The sequence below is a fragment of the Sparus aurata genome, chromosome 9, assembly GCF_900880675.1.
Source record: "Sparus aurata chromosome 9, fSpaAur1.1, whole genome shotgun sequence".
Lineage (NCBI taxonomy): Eukaryota > Metazoa > Chordata > Actinopteri > Spariformes > Sparidae > Sparus > Sparus aurata.
In genome coordinates, this window is record NC_044195.1 from 20,057,256 (window position 1) to 20,080,270 (window position 23,015).

The 23,015-nt window shown below is 41.1% G+C and overlaps 1 protein-coding gene across 3 annotated transcripts in view; it reads left to right on the plus strand.

Annotated features, from left to right (window-relative positions):
- Positions 1-23,015, plus strand: part of kcnh7 (potassium voltage-gated channel subfamily H member 7) — a 47,684-nt gene that overhangs the window by 16,048 nt on the left and 8,621 nt on the right. Inside the window, exons 4-13 of one of the 3 annotated variants that reach the window (XM_030429012.1) lie at positions 4,866-5,303; positions 6,461-6,672; positions 9,491-9,916; positions 13,639-14,038; positions 14,258-14,457; positions 16,508-16,760; positions 19,322-19,527; positions 19,858-19,945; positions 20,109-20,270; positions 22,170-22,326. In XM_030429012.1, the coding sequence (XP_030284872.1) occupies positions 4,866-5,303; positions 6,461-6,672; positions 9,491-9,916; positions 13,639-14,038; positions 14,258-14,457; positions 16,508-16,760; positions 19,322-19,527; positions 19,858-19,945; positions 20,109-20,270; positions 22,170-22,326 (2,542 nt within the window). The other 2 variants (XM_030429013.1, XM_030429014.1) reach the window with 2 other exon arrangements.

The following is a 23,015-nucleotide window of genomic DNA, read 5'->3' on the forward strand; positions in this document are numbered from 1 at the left end:
TCTTGATTAAACTTACCTGAGCTTCGTGTGCTCATGTTGAACAATTCCCCACAGATATTCTGTATTTCATTTCAGATGTAGGAGTGCATTTTTAAACCCACAAATTATTATTTCTGCCGCCAGGGGTTACAAAAATAGTGTGGCAGCATGGGAGTTGTTGTTTGCAGCAAAGGCAACAACCACTATGGCTGATGAAAATCTATCTCTGTGACTCAGACAGAAATGGTCAAGACAAGGTAATGTACGTATTTGTATTCGTATTACATTTAGTCACACAACAGCCCAAAATAAAATTACAGATTTCAACATTTTGGAAATGATTTATGAAATAGGTTTTGTCGTTTTTAGCCAAATGAATGCAGAAATGTTACATATTCTATCTTAAATAGCATCTAGACCAAATTTCACTGGCACCCTTGCAAATATAATTCCGTTTAAGCTATCAGGCAGAATGACATAACAGTCCCATTGGCAGAGGAAGAGCTTTCTCACATCACTGCTGAGAAAAAATGAAAAGAAACACAGAAACAGTAGAGATATACTTTTTATTCCCCAAGCATTTTACCTGAGATGGTCAGGGAGAACATTTTCAAATAGCTTGGCCATAGGTTTTAGTGTAGCAGGCTGTGAAAAGTGATTGTTGGACATTTGGGGGCTAATTATGATCCGGTGCTGACAGCAGGCAATAAGCCTGCAGGTGTCAACTACTGTAGCACAATATTGAGCCTGGAAGAGAGTAATCCCTCTTTCCCTGAGCTGCCATCTAGAATACACTATTCAGCATCCTCAACATGCCTTCGAGGACCATAACCAGAGACAATAGTTAGAAATTACCCAACAGAAGGATACAGTGTTCACTGCACAGAGACTTCTTTTTACTGTTGTATCCCCAACTGGATGCATATCATACATTATTCAGTATAACAGCTTACTTTGACTTAAAACTTCACCATCGCTATGCTGACTCTCTTGAACCCTAACTCTAATTTAGACTATTATGTCTATGTAATTGCTGCTACATGAAAGGTAAATGATGCCTTTACTGCACAGGATCAATAAGAACTAGCTAGACTCTTTTATGGTAGGAACATATTTACGTTGCAGATTAAATACAGAAATCTGGCATTCACAGTTTTATCAGTGGTTTCACAAAGCATCATGACAATCAATGAACTTTCAAGAGAGAGGCCCAGTCTAGCCACTTTCTTTCAATTTGAAGGATCGGCAAGTCCAAACCAAGCTCTTTCCGTCATCCTTTCCCTCAGGGTGAGCCCAGACACCCTGTGAAGGAAAGTCATGTTGGCTGTGTGTATCGGCAATCACGTCTTGAATACTACACACAGCTCGCGAGCATCGCTAAAGGCTTGAACATAAATCAACCAGGAAATCAAGAGCTTTGCCTCCAGGCTCTGCTCAGCTTTTTCACCACAACAGTGTGATATAAAGCCCATGTCACTGCTAATGTTGCATCGATCTAATCTTAAGCTTCATTTTTCCCTCACTCATGAGAAAGACCACAAGATCCCTCCAACTCTTTTCCTTAAAGCAGCAACTCGGTTACAACTCAAAGGGAGAAAATTGAGCGTCTTTTAGCAGCGTACGAGCAGAATGCTTGTTCTCATCCTTGTCACTTTACACTCAGCTGCAAATTGTTACAATAACAATTAGAGTGGCACTCAATAGAGAGTATACCTCCACCAAGGCCCAACAGCTGGATTAGGTTTGATTTAAAAAAAGAAATTGAAAAAAATAGGCATATTTAGATAGCTAGTATCTGTAAGTGAGTACAATTTGATGTGGAACCAAACAAATCTTGTGATGAAGCCAATTTAAATGTGTTTTATTTGATATTTGATTAGGCTTGACTGAATTGAAAGGGGACTGTCAGGCCTTGGTGATTGCCATACTAGTGTTTTCATCAAGATCCATCCATTATTATTAAGAAATGTACGAAAAATGCAGAAAAACTCATCTTGTTAATTTTATGAAAGTGAGATCCACACCAAAATATACTGGGGTCTGATCTGGGCAGAGACCCAGTCGCTTTTTTGTTGTTGTTGTTGTTGTGTCATCCTGCTGACAAACCAACCAACAAACCTGTCTCAGTTTGCAAAAGTAGTCGCAAAAATACAATGCACGACAATTGAGAAGTACAAAAATAAACTTATAGTATAAACCAAAGAAACACTGGGAACACAGGCAGGAATTTGAACATGAGGAACACAGAAGACACAGGACTGATGTGGGGGAACAGAACCAACATACTGAAAAAGAGTAAGAGAAAAACACCAGCTTGGATAGACAGGTACTACTTAACAAGTGAAACACAAAAAGACTGCAAGGGACAAAGGGAGGAAGTGAAAAGCAAAACATGGCAGATGAGGAGAGAACTACAAAATAAAACAGGAAATAACTGAAACCAGAAACTCAAACTATGAAACAAACCAACCAACAAATGGGCGGCAACAAAAGGTCCGTGGCGGAAGTAAAAATAAACATGACTTCCCCAGTAGCTCCCCTTGTTAGACATTCCCAGTCAACCAGATACAGGAGCAGGGTATTTATAAATAGGTAATCATAGGCAACTGGAGCGGCTGTTTTGTTCTTTAAGGCTTTTCATCACTGAACCGTGAGATTTAATCAGTCTACTCACTCGTAGGGAGTCCCAGGTAGACACAGCTCGATGAAACATTTGCACGTAAAGTCCTTTTAGCTACATATGAGTTTTTAAGTTCACATAAGAGTTTCATGTGAGTCACCAGAGTCCAATAAAATAGGATGTGAATCTAAACCTCCTCAGAAGAGATGTCAAGACAGGACTGTAAGCTGCTCATAAGCCTTTTTCGGGAACTTGAAAAAGGCTTTTGTCAAATTAGCAGCAGGACCTGGGGAAAATTCCAGAGGAACACACATAAATTTAATAACAGATCCATCCTATACATAGACGGAGTGTCCAAGAAAATCAGGAGGAAATTTAATCAACACAGCCCCCATGTGTTTTTCAACCCAGAATCACACCATGGCAGATATCAGCCCACTCTGTGATGAAAATAAACCAAAATATTACCAGTCACGCAATTCAAGCGGAGATGTACTGACCCGTACATCAGTGAGACCATACCACCAGTGATCAAACCCCATCTGGTCCAGCACGGGAGGGCCAGCTCCTCAGGTCAAGTCTCAGCGGTCTACCTTTATTTAAACAACAATAAGGGACACTCCTTTGAGGACGCTGAAAGAGAGAAAAGGATGAGCAAAGAGAAAGCAGCCATCTGTGTCAATCTAGAACAACAGCTCCTTAACAGAGGAAAATCACCACTTATCAGCAGCTTTAAATGCCATCCTGATGTTACTTCCAAGGCTGCTACAAGCCTTAATCATTCTCACATGACTGTCATGTCACTTACCCACTCTCATGTGACTTCAAAGGTGTAAAAAAGAGGAGTTTAAAATCCTTCGACTCACCACGAATCCATAGAATCGATTAGGCGTCCTGAATGAGTGGTGACATGTCCTCGAGGCTGAAAGGCTGAGTCCTCTTAATTTAGCTATTTCCTGCACAGATACGTACGAAGCATGTTAACTCACTTCACATGTTAATTAATTCCGTTTTATTGAAGCAAAATTTGTCGTAAGCTTTCGTTACAAGCACAATGGCCCCTTCACTTTAAACACGCCTGAGAGTCAACACCCAAATGCTAACGTCAGCATGCTAACATGCTCCCAATGACACTGTTCACTTGCTGATGTTTAACAGTTCTAATGTGTGATAATGTAACCATCTTAGTTGAACATCTTAGCGCGCTAACATTTGCTGTATTATCAGAAAACACAAAGTACAGCTGAGGCTAAATGGAGTGTGAGTTTTGCATCGGAAAAATCAACAAAGTTTTGAGGCGAACGTTCATTTTCGCACCAACTTTCATATCCATCCAAACACAAATGTTAACCTCATAGTGATGCAAGAGGGAAAGTTAGAGGGCCTCCAAAGTAAGGAGGCTTCATCCTTCAGGGACCATTAATCCATGTACAAAATGAAACAGGAATCCTTTGAAGAGTTGCTAAGATATAGTCACACACACCAACAGACTGCCATTGCCGTCCCTCGAGCCAGGCCTCTACTGCTGCTAAAAATAAAGGTCCTTTCAGTTGCTCGCCATAAAATTTCCGAAAAACTGATTTGAAACACTTAACATGTTTAACTTTTATTCCAACTGAAAAGGGGAAATATGAAAGTAAAATATTCGTTTTCATAGTGTTGTATAACGTGTCAGTGTGTATTTTAGGAACATTCAGTTTGAGCGACCGTACAGATGACACGTGCTCCCTGCAGACAAGAGACAGGAAGGTTGTCCATATCTCAGCTCAGGATGTCATTAGGTTCCTCTCCAGGAAACTTGTTGAGTGTCACAGCTCTATTGTAAGCTGCTATAGTTGTAACATCAGCACATTTGGCCCGGGAATGGAAACAGATGGCAGTGACGTTATATAAGGAGGGCGCTGAGGGACGGGTGCCTCATGAGTGAGGCAGGGCTCACTTTCACTCCCTTTCTATTGTTAATGAGCCAAAACTTTCACTCTGTCCCAAGAGGTCATTAACATTTGCTACTGGGTCCATTTTGAAAAATATGGCTTCTGTGCAGAGATTGAGTTTCTGTCTGAAATCAATGAGGCATTATAAATCGATTGTGGAATCTGCCTTATTTCTCATGGTTATAGGCACTGAAATGAGAATTTTACGATTTTTATTTATCAGATCTAGCTCAGAAATCTTTCAGTTTTTGCCATTTTTTCATGTTTTCAGTTTTCAGTGCTGTACACTAAAAACTTAATGAGCCTTCTCATAATTTCCTCTCAACTTTCAGGGCGGAGCAGATTCTTCCGCTTCCGCCAGGCTGCATTGAGCCTGATGAACACCAACAAGCAATCTCTTCCACAAGAGGATCCCGATGCTGTGATGGTGGACTCACCCAAAGAGAATGAGGACTCTGTGGCCCTGCAGAGCTTCCCCTCACCCACCAAGAGCATTTGCAGTCCCATTGAGGCCAATGACACGCAGGGGCTAATAAGCTCGAGCCGCCACTCTTCCCAGGCTAGTGTTGGTCATGAGCCAGTTGATCAGTCATCTCCTAAACTCCCCTGGGAGAAGTTGTACCAGACAGAGGCGCACCAGTCCTCGACCACCCTGTCAAACACCTTCCCCAGAGGAAGCATCAACAGCATGAGGCGAGCCTCATCCGTCCATGAAATTGAAGGCTATTCCAATTCCAAAAGCATATTCGGGGATCGCCATACAAGTGAAGGTATGTGGTACTGAACAAGCCTAGCTATCACATCACTGAGTGACGATGCAAGGCACTGTACACAGATTATAGAGCCGATCTTCAACAGTAGTATGTATGAGCCACTACTTTACGCTTATCTTTGCACTTACTATCTTTTCGTAACTGTGTATAAATGTTAAGGAAATGCTCTTCTTTATTTGCTGCGTTTAGACAATAGCAGCCATGTCAAAGGTAATCATGTATTTCTGCACATGAGTTCATTGCTTGGTGCAGTTTCACAGCATGACTTACAAGCAAGGTAGCAAGGTACATTTGAAGTGGTTGTATACCTACAATAAGGATTTTGTCACATTGGCAGTCTATGAAGTCATATTATGATCATGTTGGCCTCACACCTGCTCTCATCATGTGCTAATCAAAGCATTGCTTTCAGAGTGACCTGCATGAATCTATGCTCGTGTTATATGATACCGTAGCAGCTCTGCTAACGAGATATTGTTCCAAGCTGTGTGAGCCATTAAGCACACACTATCTGTTGGAAAATCTTAGACATATGCTTTCCTGTCCACATAGTCTGAGGTTCCAGAAACATAAATTCCCAACAAAATGATTGTAGTAAGAGGTACAGTTGCTCCAGTCCACACTTATGCATTGATGCATGCCTAACCAGTGATAACTGCAGTTGGTCAAAACTTTGCTTTTAAGAAAATGTGAATTTGAAAGCTTTAAATGTCACTAAATGAATCATCTGGTCCTCTAAATTTGTAATTGACTCTAATTCACAGCATCGTTCTCAGTGGCCAACCCTATTTTTAACATTAGAAGCTAGTTGAACTGTAGTGCCCCAACCAGCTGAAGAAGTGTGAGCTAAACATCGCAGGCTGCTTCTGCACACCTGGCCTTATCAATATGTCTCCATAATAAAGAGCTATATGTCAGTGTTATGACAACTTCATACCTAAATTGTGGAAGTTAGGTTTAAAATCAATCAAGCGTTCCTTAAATCTTTAAGTCCATGCTTACAAGAAAAAAAAACTGTAATTGCTTAACTTAATTCCAGCTCCTATCAACAGTAACATTCAAAATATCATGTAAGAATTGCAACTCATCTAACTGAAATTAATTTTACTTTACTAAGGGCACTAATTTGTCTGCTATTTCCTCTACACCACCAGGCCCTTATAATCATGTGAAGTCCAGCCTGCTTGGCTCTACCTCTGATTCGAACATCAACAAGTATAGCACCATCAGCAAAATCCCTTTGATTGCACTCAACTTCTCCGAGGCGACTGAAAAGAAGCCTCACTCTCCACCAACATCTGAGACAACCATCATAGCACCGAAGGTCAAAGACAGAACTCACAATGTCACAGAGAAAGTCACACAGGTGAGTCGGGAAGCCACACTTTGTTTGGTCTTACAGTGTCTTTAGCATCATGCAAGCCGTGTTGTCCCCCCTTATCTTTGATAATGTGAAATGTAATTTGAAATGCATACTCGCACGGATTGCAATTCTCAATTATCCTTGACTCTGTGTTTCAAAAATCCCAACTGGTTTTGTTTGTGGGTGGGAAGCTGGTAGAGGGATAGTATCTTGTCACTGCAACAGGAGCTGGTGAGCCCATGGTTCACTGACGCAAGACACATCTGTCTATTACGTAGGAAAAGGACACAAGGGAAAGGGTAATTGGGCATCCTGAAATCCTGAGGAAGTGGGGAGGATAGTCAAGAAAAAAGGGTTTCAGTTCATACTCATCAACATCAGTGAAGGGTGATTGTTTGGAGGGGGGAGAGAAAGGACATTCCGCCGATCCCTCATTAAAGACATTCATCTTTTTACTTGTGAGCTCAAATGGAGGTTCATAACACTCCCGCGGGGTTTCAGCAGGGATCCCATTTATTGCTTTAAGGACAATGCAGCAGGACCAGCGGTTCCTGTCATATGTCAGAAACAAGGGCTATCTGGTGGCAGAATTCCCTGTTGACAAGACTGGTAGCACAGCTGATGCCAATTTGCCAAGGACACTTAAGGGTGCAGGCTTTTGTTGTACGTTTTGATTGATGAATACCTTTGGTCTGATTGCATTAAATAGAAAGCCAAAAGGAATTAGGACTTTTTTATTTATATTAACATTATACTTAAACGTCTTTCAACAGATTCATAAATTAAGAACAGCTTTTATCAGGATTCCTCTCCCTTCTTGCCGACTTTAGTTTGGAGACATGAGTGAGATGTGAACAGCGCATCTACTTCCCCGGCTGCTCGCATGGGAAATCTATAATTCATGTGTTGAACATAGGGGAATGTGCTCAAATGAATAGAAAGACCTGCTGCCCTCATCCTCACTCCTGCACTATTTTCTGCCAGAGGAGAGCCCTTTTCTCTTTCTCTGCCTCTGCTTATTAAGCCAAAAACAGGGGACAGCATGGCCTTCCAGAGCACACTGAATAATTTAAGGTGCAGTCAGAGTTTGTTCACGTGAGGAGATTAAAACAAATGTTTACTTACCAAAATATATGGAAAGAAATATCTACCAGCACTAGTTTAAATGGCTTTTCTCCCCACTTCATTGTCAGTAGAATAAAATGCTCATAGTTTTAGTGTACAGAATGTGCCTCTCGCAAGTGGCAGCCACGTATTTCATGGCGCTGGGCAATCTACTTGTCATACTACGGTGGCTGCCTTTACTTAATACTGTTTGATGGCAGAGCACTTGCAATAGTGTTTCACCGTTGCTGTCAAATCATCCTTGAGGTCTGTGAATTACTGGTGTACTTCGATAATAATTATCATAAGAAGGAGGTAGAAGTTACTGGTGCACTGCTGTCGCCTCACAGCTGAAGGTGCTCAGTTCAAACCGGCCAACTGGCCGAGCACCCGTAGGTGTGAATGGTTGTTTGTCTCTATAGCATTTCATTTTTCCTCATGGACGAGGACATTTTGGAGAAATTTTTGTCCACCAGAGGGAACGGTGTCTTAATTTAGTTCAGGGGGCATTATTTTATCTCCTGAAAAAGTCCTTGCTCGAGGGATAGTACTTTCCAAAAGTAAAGGGACTTTGGGGATTGGGCTTGCAGCACTCTACTTTTGTAATTAGTGGAGTACTTGCATGATTGTATATCAGCCACCCTTTTTGAAAAATCTGAAGTCACAAACCATTTAGTTTTTGTTCATTATGCGACACATCAACATGAGCCAGGTTTCTACCCAGAGTACCCAGAACCTTTTAGTTGCAGGAACTACTTTACAAGGAAGGAAAAGGTTCCTTCAGCTCATTCTGGTCTTTGTCTCTGCCACTGCAAAGTATAAATACCTGCGAGGATTAAGCAAATTAGATGTATGAAAAAGCCACAGCTGCTTTGAAATGTGATTTTTGCACACAACCATAAAGCAATGATCGTTGCTGGTCAATCTGTCAAATACTTTCTGCACTAAATCCATGTTAATGTGATGAAGCGCAATGAACAAAAAAACACACAGCTTTGTGTGTAAAAAAATGGTTGCTGAAATGAGACGCTGCAATTACTCAACCAATCACAATCTGACTGATTGGCTGCAATCTCCAGAGCAGGTACTCTCTGTGAGGTAAAACGTCTGCAGAATTAAATTTAGACTTTGATCCCTGCAGTGGAAAGGGTGAGTTTCTGCAAGAGTTACTTGTTCTTGTGTTGGAAACTCATTGGAGAAAGTATACAACAGAATGACCGGGGACAAAGTCCAGGTCTTGTTGCTGTATAGTCAACAGCCATCGCTTTGTCATACATCAGCGGAGTTATTTGCAAAAAATCTAGAAAAGCAGATCTTTAGAAAAGCAGACAACAACCGGTTGAAACGGCTGAACCATTTAGTTCCTTGAAAAATAACTCCTTCTAATGTCGATCAGGGTCGGCTCCAGTCCCCCAGGAACCTCCAAATGATAGCCAGTTATCAAAGATTGAATGAATGGATTGGTTGGTTGGTTGGTTGGTTGGTTGGTTGGATGGATGGATGGATGGATGGATGGATGGATGGATGGATGGATGGAAAGACTACTTGAAGGTATCCTTGATCAGATTGTCAGAAGGATAATAAAAGAGACATATCCATGTAGACATGTTTAAGAAAATAAAATTGTCTTACTATCAGAGGCTGACTTTTAGTGAAGCTGGAGTGGTGTATCTGGTGGTTTCCTCACTGCTCTGACCCTCTCGTAACACTTCTCCAGGTCCTGTCACTCGGTGCTGACGTGCTGCCAGAGTACAAACTCCAGACGACCCGCATTGACAAGTTCACCATCCTCCACTACAGCCCCTTCAAAGCTGTGTGGGACTGGCTGATCCTGCTGCTGGTCATCTACACGGCCATCCTCACTCCCTACTCTGCTGCTTTTCTTCTCAATGACCAAGAGGAGCAGAAGAGGCGTGAATGTGGATACTCCTGCAGCCCCCTCAACGTGGTGGATTTAATGGTGGACATCATGTTCATCATCGACATCCTCATTAACTTCAGGACCACTTACGTGAACCACAACGAGGAGGTGGTCAGCGATCCAGCAAAAATTGCAATCCATTACTTTAAAGGCTGGTTCCTTATAGACATGGTGGCAGCAATCCCCTTTGACCTTCTTATCTTCGGCTCAGGATCAGATGAGGTATGTCATCTCTAATGCATATATTTTTTTACCTGTTTTTTTTTTTTTTCTTTTTTTCCCAGGGAGCTTTACTACACATCAGCTCTGCCATGCTCGCGCTGTTATCCATTCACTAAGTCCAGACTTGTGCCCCTGGGCCTCTACTTAAAGCCTGAATCTTTCTGTCTCGGCTCTGAAAGGATTACTTTAAATTGCATGTTTGTTTTTTTTTTCCTTTTTTCCTTTTTCTTTTTTTTTTTTTTTGAATGGTCCTCATTCTAGAATCCATTTACACGGATTAATGGCTTACCAAATGGCAATCAATGATGCATTTATGTGAGGAGCAGGCCAACAGGGCTGTGTGCACAGCTTACATGCAGATGTGAGATGGCCATTGGTAGGCCGGCTGCCAGGCCTGCTGGCTTGTTTGTTGGTAGGATATGTCCCCCTCAGGCTCTGGATCCACTTCAGTGCTTTATCGTGCTTTGTAGGCACTCCATTACACCAGAAAAGCTCCTGATTATAAACCATAATCATCTTTTCCACTGCTGCTGCTGTGGCTGCTGCTGCTGCTGCTGAGTCAGTTCAGTAAGTGACAACAAATCAAAAAGAAAATGGACGTTTGTTTACCTCACAAGACAATTGAACAAATAAATATAAAACATCAAATTTTCACAATAAGTTGAAAAAGATATTCTCTTCCTTTTTTGCCCCTCATGCAGACCATGAGTATGTAACACTTATAACTTGATTAATTCAAAAATTAACTAAGCAAAAGCTATTCTTTTCCCCTCTCAGGTCTATAAAAAGGACATCATATACTGTGATGACATGCCGATGCATTACTTGAATTTATAGCTCTCCGGCTTATGATTTTCAGACTAAACACGCAAGGTCCCGCTCAGCTGCTTTCTCATTCAGAAAATAAAAGCATCTGAGACAGTGGCAGATGGTTTTCACAAGGCTCATTTAATTTAGCAGCTTAATAAGACGGTTTTAACCTACAAGCGCTTAAGTAAACCTTTTGATTAGTGCAGGGAATACATTTCAAATAGATTTCAATCAATGTCTTGTTGCTTTTTAGCGCAACTTAGTCGTTGCCGGAAGATTGAACATACTGTGAGCCGCATTATGCAAAATTGGCATCAAGCTGTGTTTTGTCAATAATAGTAACTTTTAGAGGGAAAAACAAAGGATTTATTTCCCTTTACTTCAAGCTGTTCCACTGTGGATGTGGCAGAAAAGAAGTTGAGTGCTTTGTCCCGACTTGAACCCCTAAATGTTTGACAGAGTTCCCATTAGAGAGGAACAAACAGAGGGAGAGAGGGGGAGTGCAGTGCTGCACAGCTGGGTTACATAATTGCTTGTGCAGGTACATTTAAGACTTAATTGAACTTTCATTAGATTGGAGAGAGTAGTGTGCTTGTAGGTTTAACCAGTATGACATTTAAAGGCCAACATTTCTTTCTTCATATTAGATATTAAGGTCTTATTATTAGTTGATGATGCTATTTCTCAGCACAGTTGTATGATTGGTGTCTTGAGTTTCCATGTAAGGGCCCAAGTCAACTGGACTTAAACCTAAGGACTAATTGTTGCAAAGCAATATTACTGATCTTCAATGATAACCACGAAATGCCTTTAGTACAACTGAAGTGAATGTGGATTACACAATGTAATGGCTATAGAATAACGACGCCATCACGTTTAACATTGGTTCCCTGTCAGCCTCACTTTCACTGTGCCGTTCTGTCTGCCACTGGGCACAAAATCTCCTGGGGAAATAACGCTGACTGGTGATACAGTCAGGCTGGCAGCCTGGCACCATTTCTGTTCTCCATAATAGACTAAATGAATGACTTCACTCAAGTTTTTTTCCCGTTGGCTGTTTGTTGCTGCTACTCGGAGGGAAAAACGATGCCAACAATAGTACCACTTTAAATCACTAGGGGGAAAAGTTGGCACTTTCCAATTCAAATAAAAATTTCGGAAGAAAGCAGAATGTTCACAGTGAAGTCAAAGGTTTCATATGTTATACTGAAAACAGGTTGCAAATGATGCTTTTAGTCAGGTTTTATTGACACTGCTTTTTCCAAATTTCTGCTTTCTACGCCATTATAACCAAGAGATATAGGGTAAATAAAGCTGAACAAAAGGTTTGGATAGTGGTGCGCTTTTAAAAAAACATCTTAAGAAAAACCCAGTTACAAACGGCTGTGGAGATGTGAGTCTCTCCAAAATTGTGAACACTTACTAATGGCAATGCACAATAATGTCTGGATTCAAAAATAGTGAAATTAGCATTTATAGCGGCAAAATAAATAGAAAAACTGTTGAATTGAGTAAATATTATGGCAAAGTACAATATCCAAATGTCAGAAGTCACTTTTTGATAATGGTAAAATGTGTGAAAAAGAACAACTTACACATGAAGAACTGTCGTGCTGCATAGATGTCCTTGCCTGAAAATCTTGAAAATATGTTTGTTTGCTACTCAAAGTGACTATGAGGAACTTCTGAGTGTTCGTGAAACAGTCTTGTGATTCCTCTAAGTATTATAACTGACCTGTAACAGCCTAGACACCATCAGAGAAAGGACTGCCTTTTATATATTTATTGTTAATGCCTCTGCTCGCGTCCGATCACATATATCAAATATAAAATCACATATGAATACATTACCTCTTTGCGATTTATCCGTCGGTCTCTCTGTCACTCGTTTCCAAAACAAATGCACGCGGCGCTGGCATGTGTTATCATGGATCTTTACAACAGATCGTACCGCTTTTTTCACAAGAGACGCTGGAATTAACAAAAAGTGAAAGCTCCTCATTGTTGCTTTAAAGTGTGCTATGTAGTTATGGAACCAAAATTCAACGTTGGAGTTTAGTACTGACTATATTGATATGGTAATTACCAATAAAACAGAATAAAAACAGAATAAACAAACCGTCCACAGAAACAGTGTTTAAAGCTAGAAGGGTGGCAGGGTCCGCCAAATGTAAACAAAGTCAAACTATGTTGTCCTGTAAAGACAGTGTGTTTATTTAGTGTGTTCAGGCATGAAAATCAATCAGTTAATTATTTTTCTGATCGATTAAAATGTATTCACCAAACGTTCAAAGTGCACCTTTAATTTCTGTCAGAATAATAATCATAGTATGATTTTTCCTCTAAACAACTTTAACATGATGTAACTTTAACTTCATGAAACAAGAATGAGGGAAATGATTAAATACAGCACCGACTCAGTAGTTTGAGAAGAGGGTCCCTGGTGTTTGCGGACATTGACTCTGTCCTCTAAGGCCGCTCAGTAATTGTCAGGTAGATAAACGACCAAATTAATCGGACGGTTGGTTAGTGTTGCTTAAACCCTTCCTGATGACACGGAAGCAGCAACAAACTCCCAAAGTGCCGCTGAGTGAGTGCTGCTGCCGGTTGGCTGTTGAATAAATGAGGATTTATCTGTCTGCTGCTGCCGTCTTCACTTCTCTGTTCATTTGCCTCTGACCAAAGAACTGCAGGGAGTTGCCACTACAGTTGTTACCTCCGTTTGGGAAGTGACTCTCATGATTTGTCGCCACTTTAGATTTGTTTTTGTTTTTTTTAAGAAAACAAGTCAGAGTGCACTTAAAGTGGGAGATATGCAACAAAACAGATTGTTTCTTGATGAGAGAATAGCATGACAAATGTTTAATAGTGAACAAATTAACATATTAATTACCCCTCTACATTTTGTTTAGACCACCACTCTGATTGGCCTACTGAAGACAGCGAGGCTCCTGCGATTGGTGCGTGTAGCCAGGAAGCTGGACCGCTACTCTGAGTACGGCGCTGCAGTCCTCATGCTGCTCATGTGCATCTTCGCCCTCATTGCCCACTGGCTGGCCTGTATATGGTACGCCATCGGCAACGTGGAGAAGCCCTACCTGGAGCACAAGATTGGCTGGCTGGACAATCTGGGCGTGTCCATAGGGAAGAGATACAACTACAGTGATCCAAGCTCCGGTCCCTCTATCAAGGACAAGTATGTCACAGCACTTTACTTCACCTTCAGCAGTCTGACCAGCGTGGGCTTTGGAAATGTTTCTCCAAACACCAACTCAGAGAAGATCTTTTCCATCTGTGTCATGCTGATCGGCTGTGAGTATGATATGGACTTTCTATTCTCTTTGTTCTGTTTTTGGCTGCAGCAGAACTCGAAATGATTAATGGCGTACACTTCTTTTGATCCGATACGAGACAGATTGTGTTAACAGCGAAATTCATTCAAGTTAACAGCGTGTCTCTGCAGGGAAACACACCAAGCGGTCTGTAGAGTGTAGCTCAACTTACCTATTGATCACTTTGTCTGTATTTCAGCCCTCATGTACGCCAGTATTTTTGGAAACGTCTCTGCCATCATCCAGAGGTTGTACTCCGGTACGGCCCGCTATCACGCTCAAATGTTACGGGTCAAGGAATTCATACGCTTTCACCAGATTCCCAACCCACTGAGGCAAAGGCTGGAGGAGTACTTCCAACACTCCTGGACCTACACCAACGGCATCGACATGAACACGGTAAATGAAAAGAATCACCGCCGTCATCTGCCCGCTACAGCAACTGATACGATGTCCTGCAGAATCTCACTGATTGATAGAAATACCGCTTATGCAATCTTCTAAAAAAAGTTTTCTTTCTCTTGTCTGCTTTCATCTGGATTAACATCTCTGCATTGGTAAGAGCAGGAGGTACATTTTTTTTTTTTTTTGTCATTTTCAAGGTTTAATTGGTAACTGTTTCAGCACTGTGTAAAATAACAACCCCACTGTACTGACGGTGTCAGTATTACAAAATTCCCTCTCTCATGTACACACCAAAAAAATTGACTGATGTAAATTTTCGGTATGATTTCATTACATTAGTGCAATGTAAAGAGTCACATTTAACGCAAACGTTTTCTATCATGTGGAGTCAGCGTGAATGAATAAGAAAAATAGATGCGTGATTTATTACAAGAAATTGATTAATATGAAATGTTGAATTGTGTTACTTTTATGTATAATTCTTAAAAAATGTAATCAAAACATTGAATCTACACGATGAAGTCAAAATGTGCCTTTACCTTGAACTTAGGTCATAAATTGATAAAATTTTTTACATGTAATCAGAGTACTCAAAGTTGCACCATGTACGTAGTTTTGAAAGAAAGAAATTCAAACTGAAAGAAAGTTTATATGTACAATATTAAGAAGATAAAAATTTGAACTCGTAAATATTTGTTTGATTTATTTCTATCATGAACAAGTTGTCCTCAGAGGGGAATTAGGTCCGGTTGAGGCAAGAAAGATGTCTATTCAATAAAACAGTATCAAATTGTTTTGCCCTTTGAGGACAGTTTGTTTATTCTGCTGATTCAGTCATGAAAATCAATCATGACAGCTGTTTTCCTTCCCTGTTTCTCTTGTTTTCTTCACTTTAAATTTCTCCCCCAAATTGACATAGTGCACTGTCAAAGTCAATGTTTTTGGCTTTTTTTTTAATTTATGAAATTTATTGAATTTGTCTTGTTGTTATAGTGTAGTTATACATATTAAAGCAAGGAAATCAGAGTAGAGAAGAGTGTGAGTGTGAACAAACTACCAGCATGCACTGAAAATAAATCTAATCTTTTTTTTTTATCTGCAATAATTTTTATCAGTAGCTTCCCTTATTTATTTGTGTGTTCTGCTTAGCTATTACTTTTATGTTCAAGCAAATATTTTGTAATTGTCCTAAATTTGTGCAAGGCTTACAGCAGGGCTTCATTCCCAGGTAATTTAGCAAATGAAACTTAGGCCATAAATCAAGATTGAATGTGTATTTATTAATTTATTAAATCGGCCCCATAATTTAGCTCCTCAAATCCTTAATAGATCCATCCTCTGTTATATATGCTATAAACGAGGGCAGATCATTTAATGCAGATACTGGTCAGAAAAAAGTCTGCTTTTCTGCTTTAACAAGTTATGCAATAATAATACCGCAAGCAGTCAGTTCTTCCCTTTAAAGTGGATGCAACGTCAAAAGTCTTGATTTAATCCCCGGCTCCTGCAAAATGAATGGATTTAGGGTATAAATACAGCAGCGCCGTCTTTGTTGCTTGCTTTTTTATCACACAATACATTTTCTCCTCACTTTGATATTATGTGTAAACCAGTTCTAGAAAATAAAAGAGACAAAGCCAAAGCTGAGCAGGCACTCTGCAGTGTGTTTACCTCAGGGGGGGCAGTTACGTAAAGCCAGGTGGCAGTTATTTTTATATACTACATTTGTTATGAAAATACCACAAAATCAGCAGCGGTTACATTTCGGTAGAATTTATAGGAGTGCATCGTAATAAATGAACATGATAGTATTAAGCTGTGATATCAAGCTGTGTTTTAACAGTCTAATGCTCTGCAACATGTTTGTTATCGTCCCATGTCTTTATCTCTGTGCCCAATAACAATGTCTCTTTCACTCACCTTAACACATCTGCTGCTCACAGCTTCCACCGGGTTCGCTGAATGATCATCTAAATGCATCTGTTTGAGGCTATCAAACCCAAACTTTGGGCATTTTTCTCACATACTTCTGTCTGCGTCGCAGGTATTAAAAGGTTTTCCTGAGTGCCTGCAGGCGGATATCTGCCTTCACCTCAACAGGAATCTTCTTCACAACTGTAAAGCTTTCCAGGGAGCCACCAAAGGCTGCCTGAGGGCCCTGGCCATGCACTTCAAAACCACTCACGCCCCTCCTGGAGACACTCTGGTCCACAGCGGAGATGTGCTCACCGCTCTCTACTTTCTATCCCGCGGCTCCATTGAGATCCTGAAAGACGACATTGTGGTAGCCATCCTGGGTAAATACAATCCCTCCATGATTATGTGGCGCATCATCATAGGCAAGTGGATGATAGGAAGCTGTTATTGTTACAGGCTGAGGAAGCTCCAAAGTTTGTTGTTTTTATCTACTTTTCAGCTAAAATACATTGTTTCCTGTTCCACTGTGTACATCAATCATACCATGGACGTAACGGCAGTCTATTCTCAAAACCTCCTCGACTTATCACAGTGAGGTGAACAACTAAAAGTCACCTTCCACTTGTACAGAAGATCAGATAGTGTGCTGAATATCAGCATCATAAACCTGTTGAGACACAAAACAAAACCCTTGTTTTGGTCCTGAACAAGGACATGTTGGGTTTACAGGTCCACGCATGAGGTATAATTCATCTTGCAGTAAGCAAAAATTGCCAGTTTATTGGGTATTTCCTGATTTAATTGTCCTACTTATGCTAAAACGTGATTAAAGCTTTGCCATCATCATGCATGCTTCGCACAATGTGGTTCAGCGCCGGCTTTTCACATCATCCGACTAGCACAGTGAAAACAGCTCACCTTCAAAATAAAAGTTGCGCATTTTGGACCGTTAAAGGCATCTTATTCTGACCCAGTGTTGGTTTTGTTGAGTTTCATAGTCAGTTCCGTCAATTTGATGAGGTAAAATTGTGCTTTTTGTTTATAGTCAAAGAGGAAGCACATACAAAAAGGTCACTGATACCCACATGTGAATTCAAGGCATGTGATGGATTTAAAATGCACCCATGGCTTTTTCCACTGTTGATTTTGTGACAGTATTAATTATGTAGTTCATACTGATTGACTGAAACATTTGCATTATTAACTGAGCTTACCCTCCCACTCTGAGCAGGCTGCCTGATATCTTTCAATATGTGGAGGTGCCACTGCCGTAATCTCAGCGAAGGGTAGGCAGTGCGCTTTCCCAGCGGACACACGTTCTCTTAACACGGCGATACTTGCGCGGAGGCTCAGCGTGACTCGCGTGCACATCAAAGAATTAGCTGTTATAATGCGAGTCCTTAGGTGAATAATTTTCGAGTCATTACAGCAGCTAAACCACATCATGTTCACACATTTTGACAAGAGTGGAAAGGTGCGTCCGCCGCCCCCCCCTTTCCTGTCCTCTGGGCAAACAGGGCTGCTCAAGTGGCAGATCTGAAATGCTGACATTTCTATTAAGTGGCTGCATGAAAGGTTGTTTGGCAATTTTCAAAGAACACGGGGAAATAGCTGCCACTGTTTTTTTTGACAGCATAAGGAAATGAGTTAAAGCTGTTAAATAGAGATTTGAAATGAAGAGAGAAAATAAACATCCTACCTTAGTGATATACTGAATACTCATTACTCTTATTAGAATAATGAGTATTTGTCTTTTTCTTCACGGGTGAACCACAACCAGGTGCTACAGGCCAAGCCTAGATTAAACTTGCCATTATTCATGAGATGAATGCTCTCCGCAGCTGCACCTGACAGAATGGGGTATAAGCTTAGCAAAAGCTGCAGCATCACACAAAACCCATTATTAACAAACACACTGGGGAAAGTCAGGGATCTCATGGACCCGTCCGCTTATATTCGATACAAACATAACGGTCCATCAGCACCATTTGGCTTCAGTTTGTTGGAGTACGTTGCTATGCGTGTTACCACCCAGCAAACTGCCCCAGCCTCCGACAAGGCAGAGGTCAGCTGATAGTGCCAGAGCATTCTCCTCTTATAATGAGTCCGACAAGGCCACTAGCATTGTTCCACAGGTGAGGAATTAGTCTTTCACACTTCAATCCAGGCTAATGACTATCTAAATCCTTGTGCTGAGAGCTGCATGTGGGGCAGAGATACGGCACTCTGTGTGAGGCTGTCCTCTGTGGTGGAAAGGTGTCCGGTGCACGCTGTGAAAGGCACACCGGCTGCCAACATATCATATCCCTTTCTCCTGAACCCCTGCTTACAGTGTTGGCATTTAGCGAACCCCGGGACCAACAAAGGGACTTCTCGTTGCTACCTCCGCACCTGATCTCTTGTCCTGTTATTTAACCAAAACGGACCCTTATTTCAGCTTTTACTCCCCAGCTCGATGGGAGAGATTTCACGTCTTCCTTGTAGGCCTGCTGGGGAACTGGCTTCATTATGCCATTATCAACACACTTTTTTTTTTTCTTTTCTTTTTTTTTGCCTTTGAAGTGCACAACAAGTGTGTCAATCATAATCTAAACCCTCCTTTTCCTTAACTTCAAAGTTGCTTTGAGTTAGCAGTTATTCCTCAGCGTAAATAATGGATCAAACATAGAAAGACAACTGATGCATGGGCCTTGGGAGAACATCTACGCAGAGAGGAAAAAGGCTGTTTGATTTTTATTATCCACAAAAAAACCAACACGTCGGGTGCCCTTTAGTGCGAGCCTGAGGAGCTGTGAGATAAATCCCTGCAGATATTATGACATAAATTCTTCACTATAACACGCGTGACTGCCAGTATATGTCATTGCTAGGACATTTTTTTGCCCTGTCCCGGTGAACCTTTGCATGAAAAATTTATTGTCTCCGTTTGTGTTGATATCAGGAAAAAACGACATCTTCGGAGAAATGATACATCAATTTGGCAAGCCCGGGAAATCCAATGCTGACGTGCGAGCTCTGAGTTACTGCGACCTGAGCACCATTCAGAGAGAGGACCTGTTGGAGGTGATAGACATGTACCCGGAGTTCGCCGACTTCTTCTTCAACAACCTGGAGCTCACCTTCAACCTGAGAGATGAGTCTGCAAAGGTAGGACTATATTACACACGGTGCTATGGGACCTATTTGTTTCAGATGAACATGTTGAACAAGCAGTCACATTGTTTAGGACTACAGGCTGATTAGGCCTGTTAAGATTGTTGTTGGCTCCTGAAAATAATTGCCATGGTAACCTCAGTCAATGTTCATATATTGATTAGCCAATAAAATACGTACAATAGGTTGATAACGTAATTATCACAAAAGGCTTAACAATGGTAGTTAAGACTACATTCGATTTTATGGCACTTAAAACTATTTCAAAGGAATAAATTATGACCACTAATGAGTGCACTGATTCTAATGCTCGCCCTGTTGCAGCCCTCAGGCTCCCAAGACTGTGATTCAGATGGTGAGGCCAGTAAGAGCACTAAAAGAAGGATCTCCTTCACACCAGATCCGTCTAAAGGTAAGCAGAAGCTAAAATGTGCACAGCCTCTTTCCGCATGATTTGTGGCTGCAAATTTCTTCTTTGTTATTGCTCACTGAGTGGTGCTACCGGAGAACAACTATTCCATGTGGAATACAGTACAATGTTATTCCACTGACTGCTGTTGATTGCCGTTCTACAGGGGATAACAAGGAAGTGGTTGGTGAAATTGGGAGGGAGAGGGAGTCTAACTCGTGCCTAAAGAGATCTTCAGAAGCCCTGGGTCCCTCTCCACCCAATGCCGCGGTCCTGGACTCAAATCTTGTTGTCAGAGACAACTTGGAGAGACGGCCATCTTTTGAAGGTAATATTTTGTTATTACCTTCTGCTCCAAGAAGGTAGGCAAGGAAGGCTATCTACTCCAAAACAGACAGTTATTTTGTCCTGAGTCTCAACAGTTCAAGTAAATTGGTGGAATTACTCAAATCACATTACTAAATAGCCAACGCACAATCTGATCTAGCCGAGTTGGTGTCGTTCCCAGAACATCATTCATCACTTTGTTCTAGGACAGTCAAAAAAAGCTGATCAATCACGCTTTTGTAATGTCATAGATTAGCGACTTGGGGAGAAGACCAGAAAAATACACACATGGGAGAAGTTATTCCTTGAAATACAGTCTTTTTTAACCCCAACTATATTTTCCTAAACCTAACCATGTATTTTTATAGCTTAAACCTAACAGACTATTTTGATAATCTAAGCGTAACCCAATAATTAATTAACTGTATGATAATATGTTCATAGCACGATTCCATTCCCAGTTTCCCAGTTGACAGTCCTATACGTAGCCCACTCAACCAAAAGGACTAGCCCCATACGCTCTGTCTTTCGCTTTTTCTCTTAAGTCACGCTGAAGTGATGGTCCTGAAACAACATTAATCATGATGTTCTCGGAACAACACTAACACAGGGATATGAGATAGAGCGAAACCAACCAAGAATGTGCGCCTGATTATATATTTGATTAGCCAGCATGCCGGTCTCATCAAAATGAATCAGGCTGCTGCTTTTTTCACAAAGTGTTCATGTTGGTCTGGTTGGTTGGCTGGTACCACAGTACTGGGACATTAGCCATTCCAAATTAGGGAGAGAAAAAAAAAAAGGAATAGAAATGCAATGGTTGAGAATAATTGCTTTCCAATTATTGTACACGGACATCACAAGCTTCACAAAGGCAGATTTTTATTGCATCTGATCATTCTGCTGTTCGTGTTTTTTCGTCCAACCTTGCACATATCAACAACAGCCATATATGCTGGCCTATTTTTGGATGATAGACAGAGCTATGACGCGTGCATACATCGAGGAGAGATTTGATTCGACCGTCCTGTGATTTCCGAGGTGTTTGTCGTGGCAGTTGCGGGTGTCTAATATTCACGCATTCATAAGGATAATAAGCTATAAATGCATACATCTGCAGTAATTAATGGTCTCTGAACAGAGTGACTAAACCAGTATCTTTGATATCAGTCTGCATCCTCAATGAAACAGAAACAAAAAAACAGAGAGCGGAAATTCCAAATTTATAGTCTCATTTCTTTTTTCTCTGAGGAGTCTGGCTCCGAGATCTTAGAATACACTGCAATAACTTTCTACGATGAGCTGATATAGAAATGGCAGGATTTTTGTATGGGCATAGCACAGCACACTGACAGGTCTGGAAAGTCAAGTAGTGCAAGACTGCTCAGTCGGGGATATGGGAGGGGGAAAAAAAACCTGAGTGAAAGACAGGAGCTATTGTTAATCTCTACCGCTGGACGTGTGCAGAAAATAAGGCAGCATGAGGGCGAAAGGTAAGTGCCAGTGCACGGTAAAGGAACATGAAAACATTGAAAAAGCACCCTCGTATCTGTATGGTCTTCATGTAACGGCTGCACCAGATAGAGTAATCACACACTAACCATCTCTGTGTATAAAATCACAAAGAGAGGCTCAGCACATATCACCGGACCGCAAGCCGAATCCTAACATGTGTCCTGGAGAGATAACAGCGGAGTTAGTTTGCTGCTGGAAAACATTGCGTTAACAAATCTCCCCAGTACAAGAGGGCTTGATGAATTACAACAGAGAACCTACACGCAGCTCTCCTGTAGAGATTAATTACATTCTATTTTAGTCGAGTGGTTTTTTTGTTCAGTGATGACGTTGTTCTGACCCACATGTGAGGATGTAAAGCATGCATGTTGCTTCGGCTCCCCAGATCTCTGCTGTGATAAATGGGCCTGTAAGAAGCCTACGGACTTCCTGGATGAGTCAGCACAGTTCCAGGAGCTGAGAGAGGACGATAATTCTGCCAGCGAAATCACGTATGGAGAGGTGGAACAGCGCCTGGGTCAGCTTCAAGAGCACCTGAACAGGTACATATTTCTAGAGTCAGTATGCATCCTTATTTAATTGTCACAAACAATGAGATACTCCAGAACGGAGAGTTTATTAAACCGGTAAGTGACACCCGTTACACTTGGATGAAAATCTCACCTCACCTCAGGCCACATGCAGGATAATTGCAGCTGAAACAGATAAAGAAAGAGCATCAGTGAAAATAATTCAGTAATAAACTAATGGTGGACACATAAGCTGTGATTTTACATGCACCAGAACCTATATAAAACACTGAAGGAGAAGAAAAAAACAAGAAACTATTGTGGGAAACCGGCTGGAACAGTTTAAACATTCACTTAAAAACTAAATGTGGTGCCTCAGTGTCGTTGTCTTGCTGAAGTGCATGGTGCATTTGTGGGCTTTACCTGAAATACCTTAAAGCAAAACTCTCGCCAAAATGCAACCTAGGCTTATTTTGTGAATGTACCTGAGTCAAACCTTCGTGTAAAAGCATAATTACGATGAAAGAGGCACTTTTAAGATTTACCGTATTTTCGTTTTCGGGTCAAACTAATTTTCAATGGGAGTGCTACGGGCACTTTTACGTTAGCATCAAATATTTTTAAAACACTAAGAAGGCTCGACACAACATGAAACTTTGCTCGTAGTATCACCAGGGTCTCTACACATGAACTCGAGCACTGAGAACATTGTTTTTGTAAAC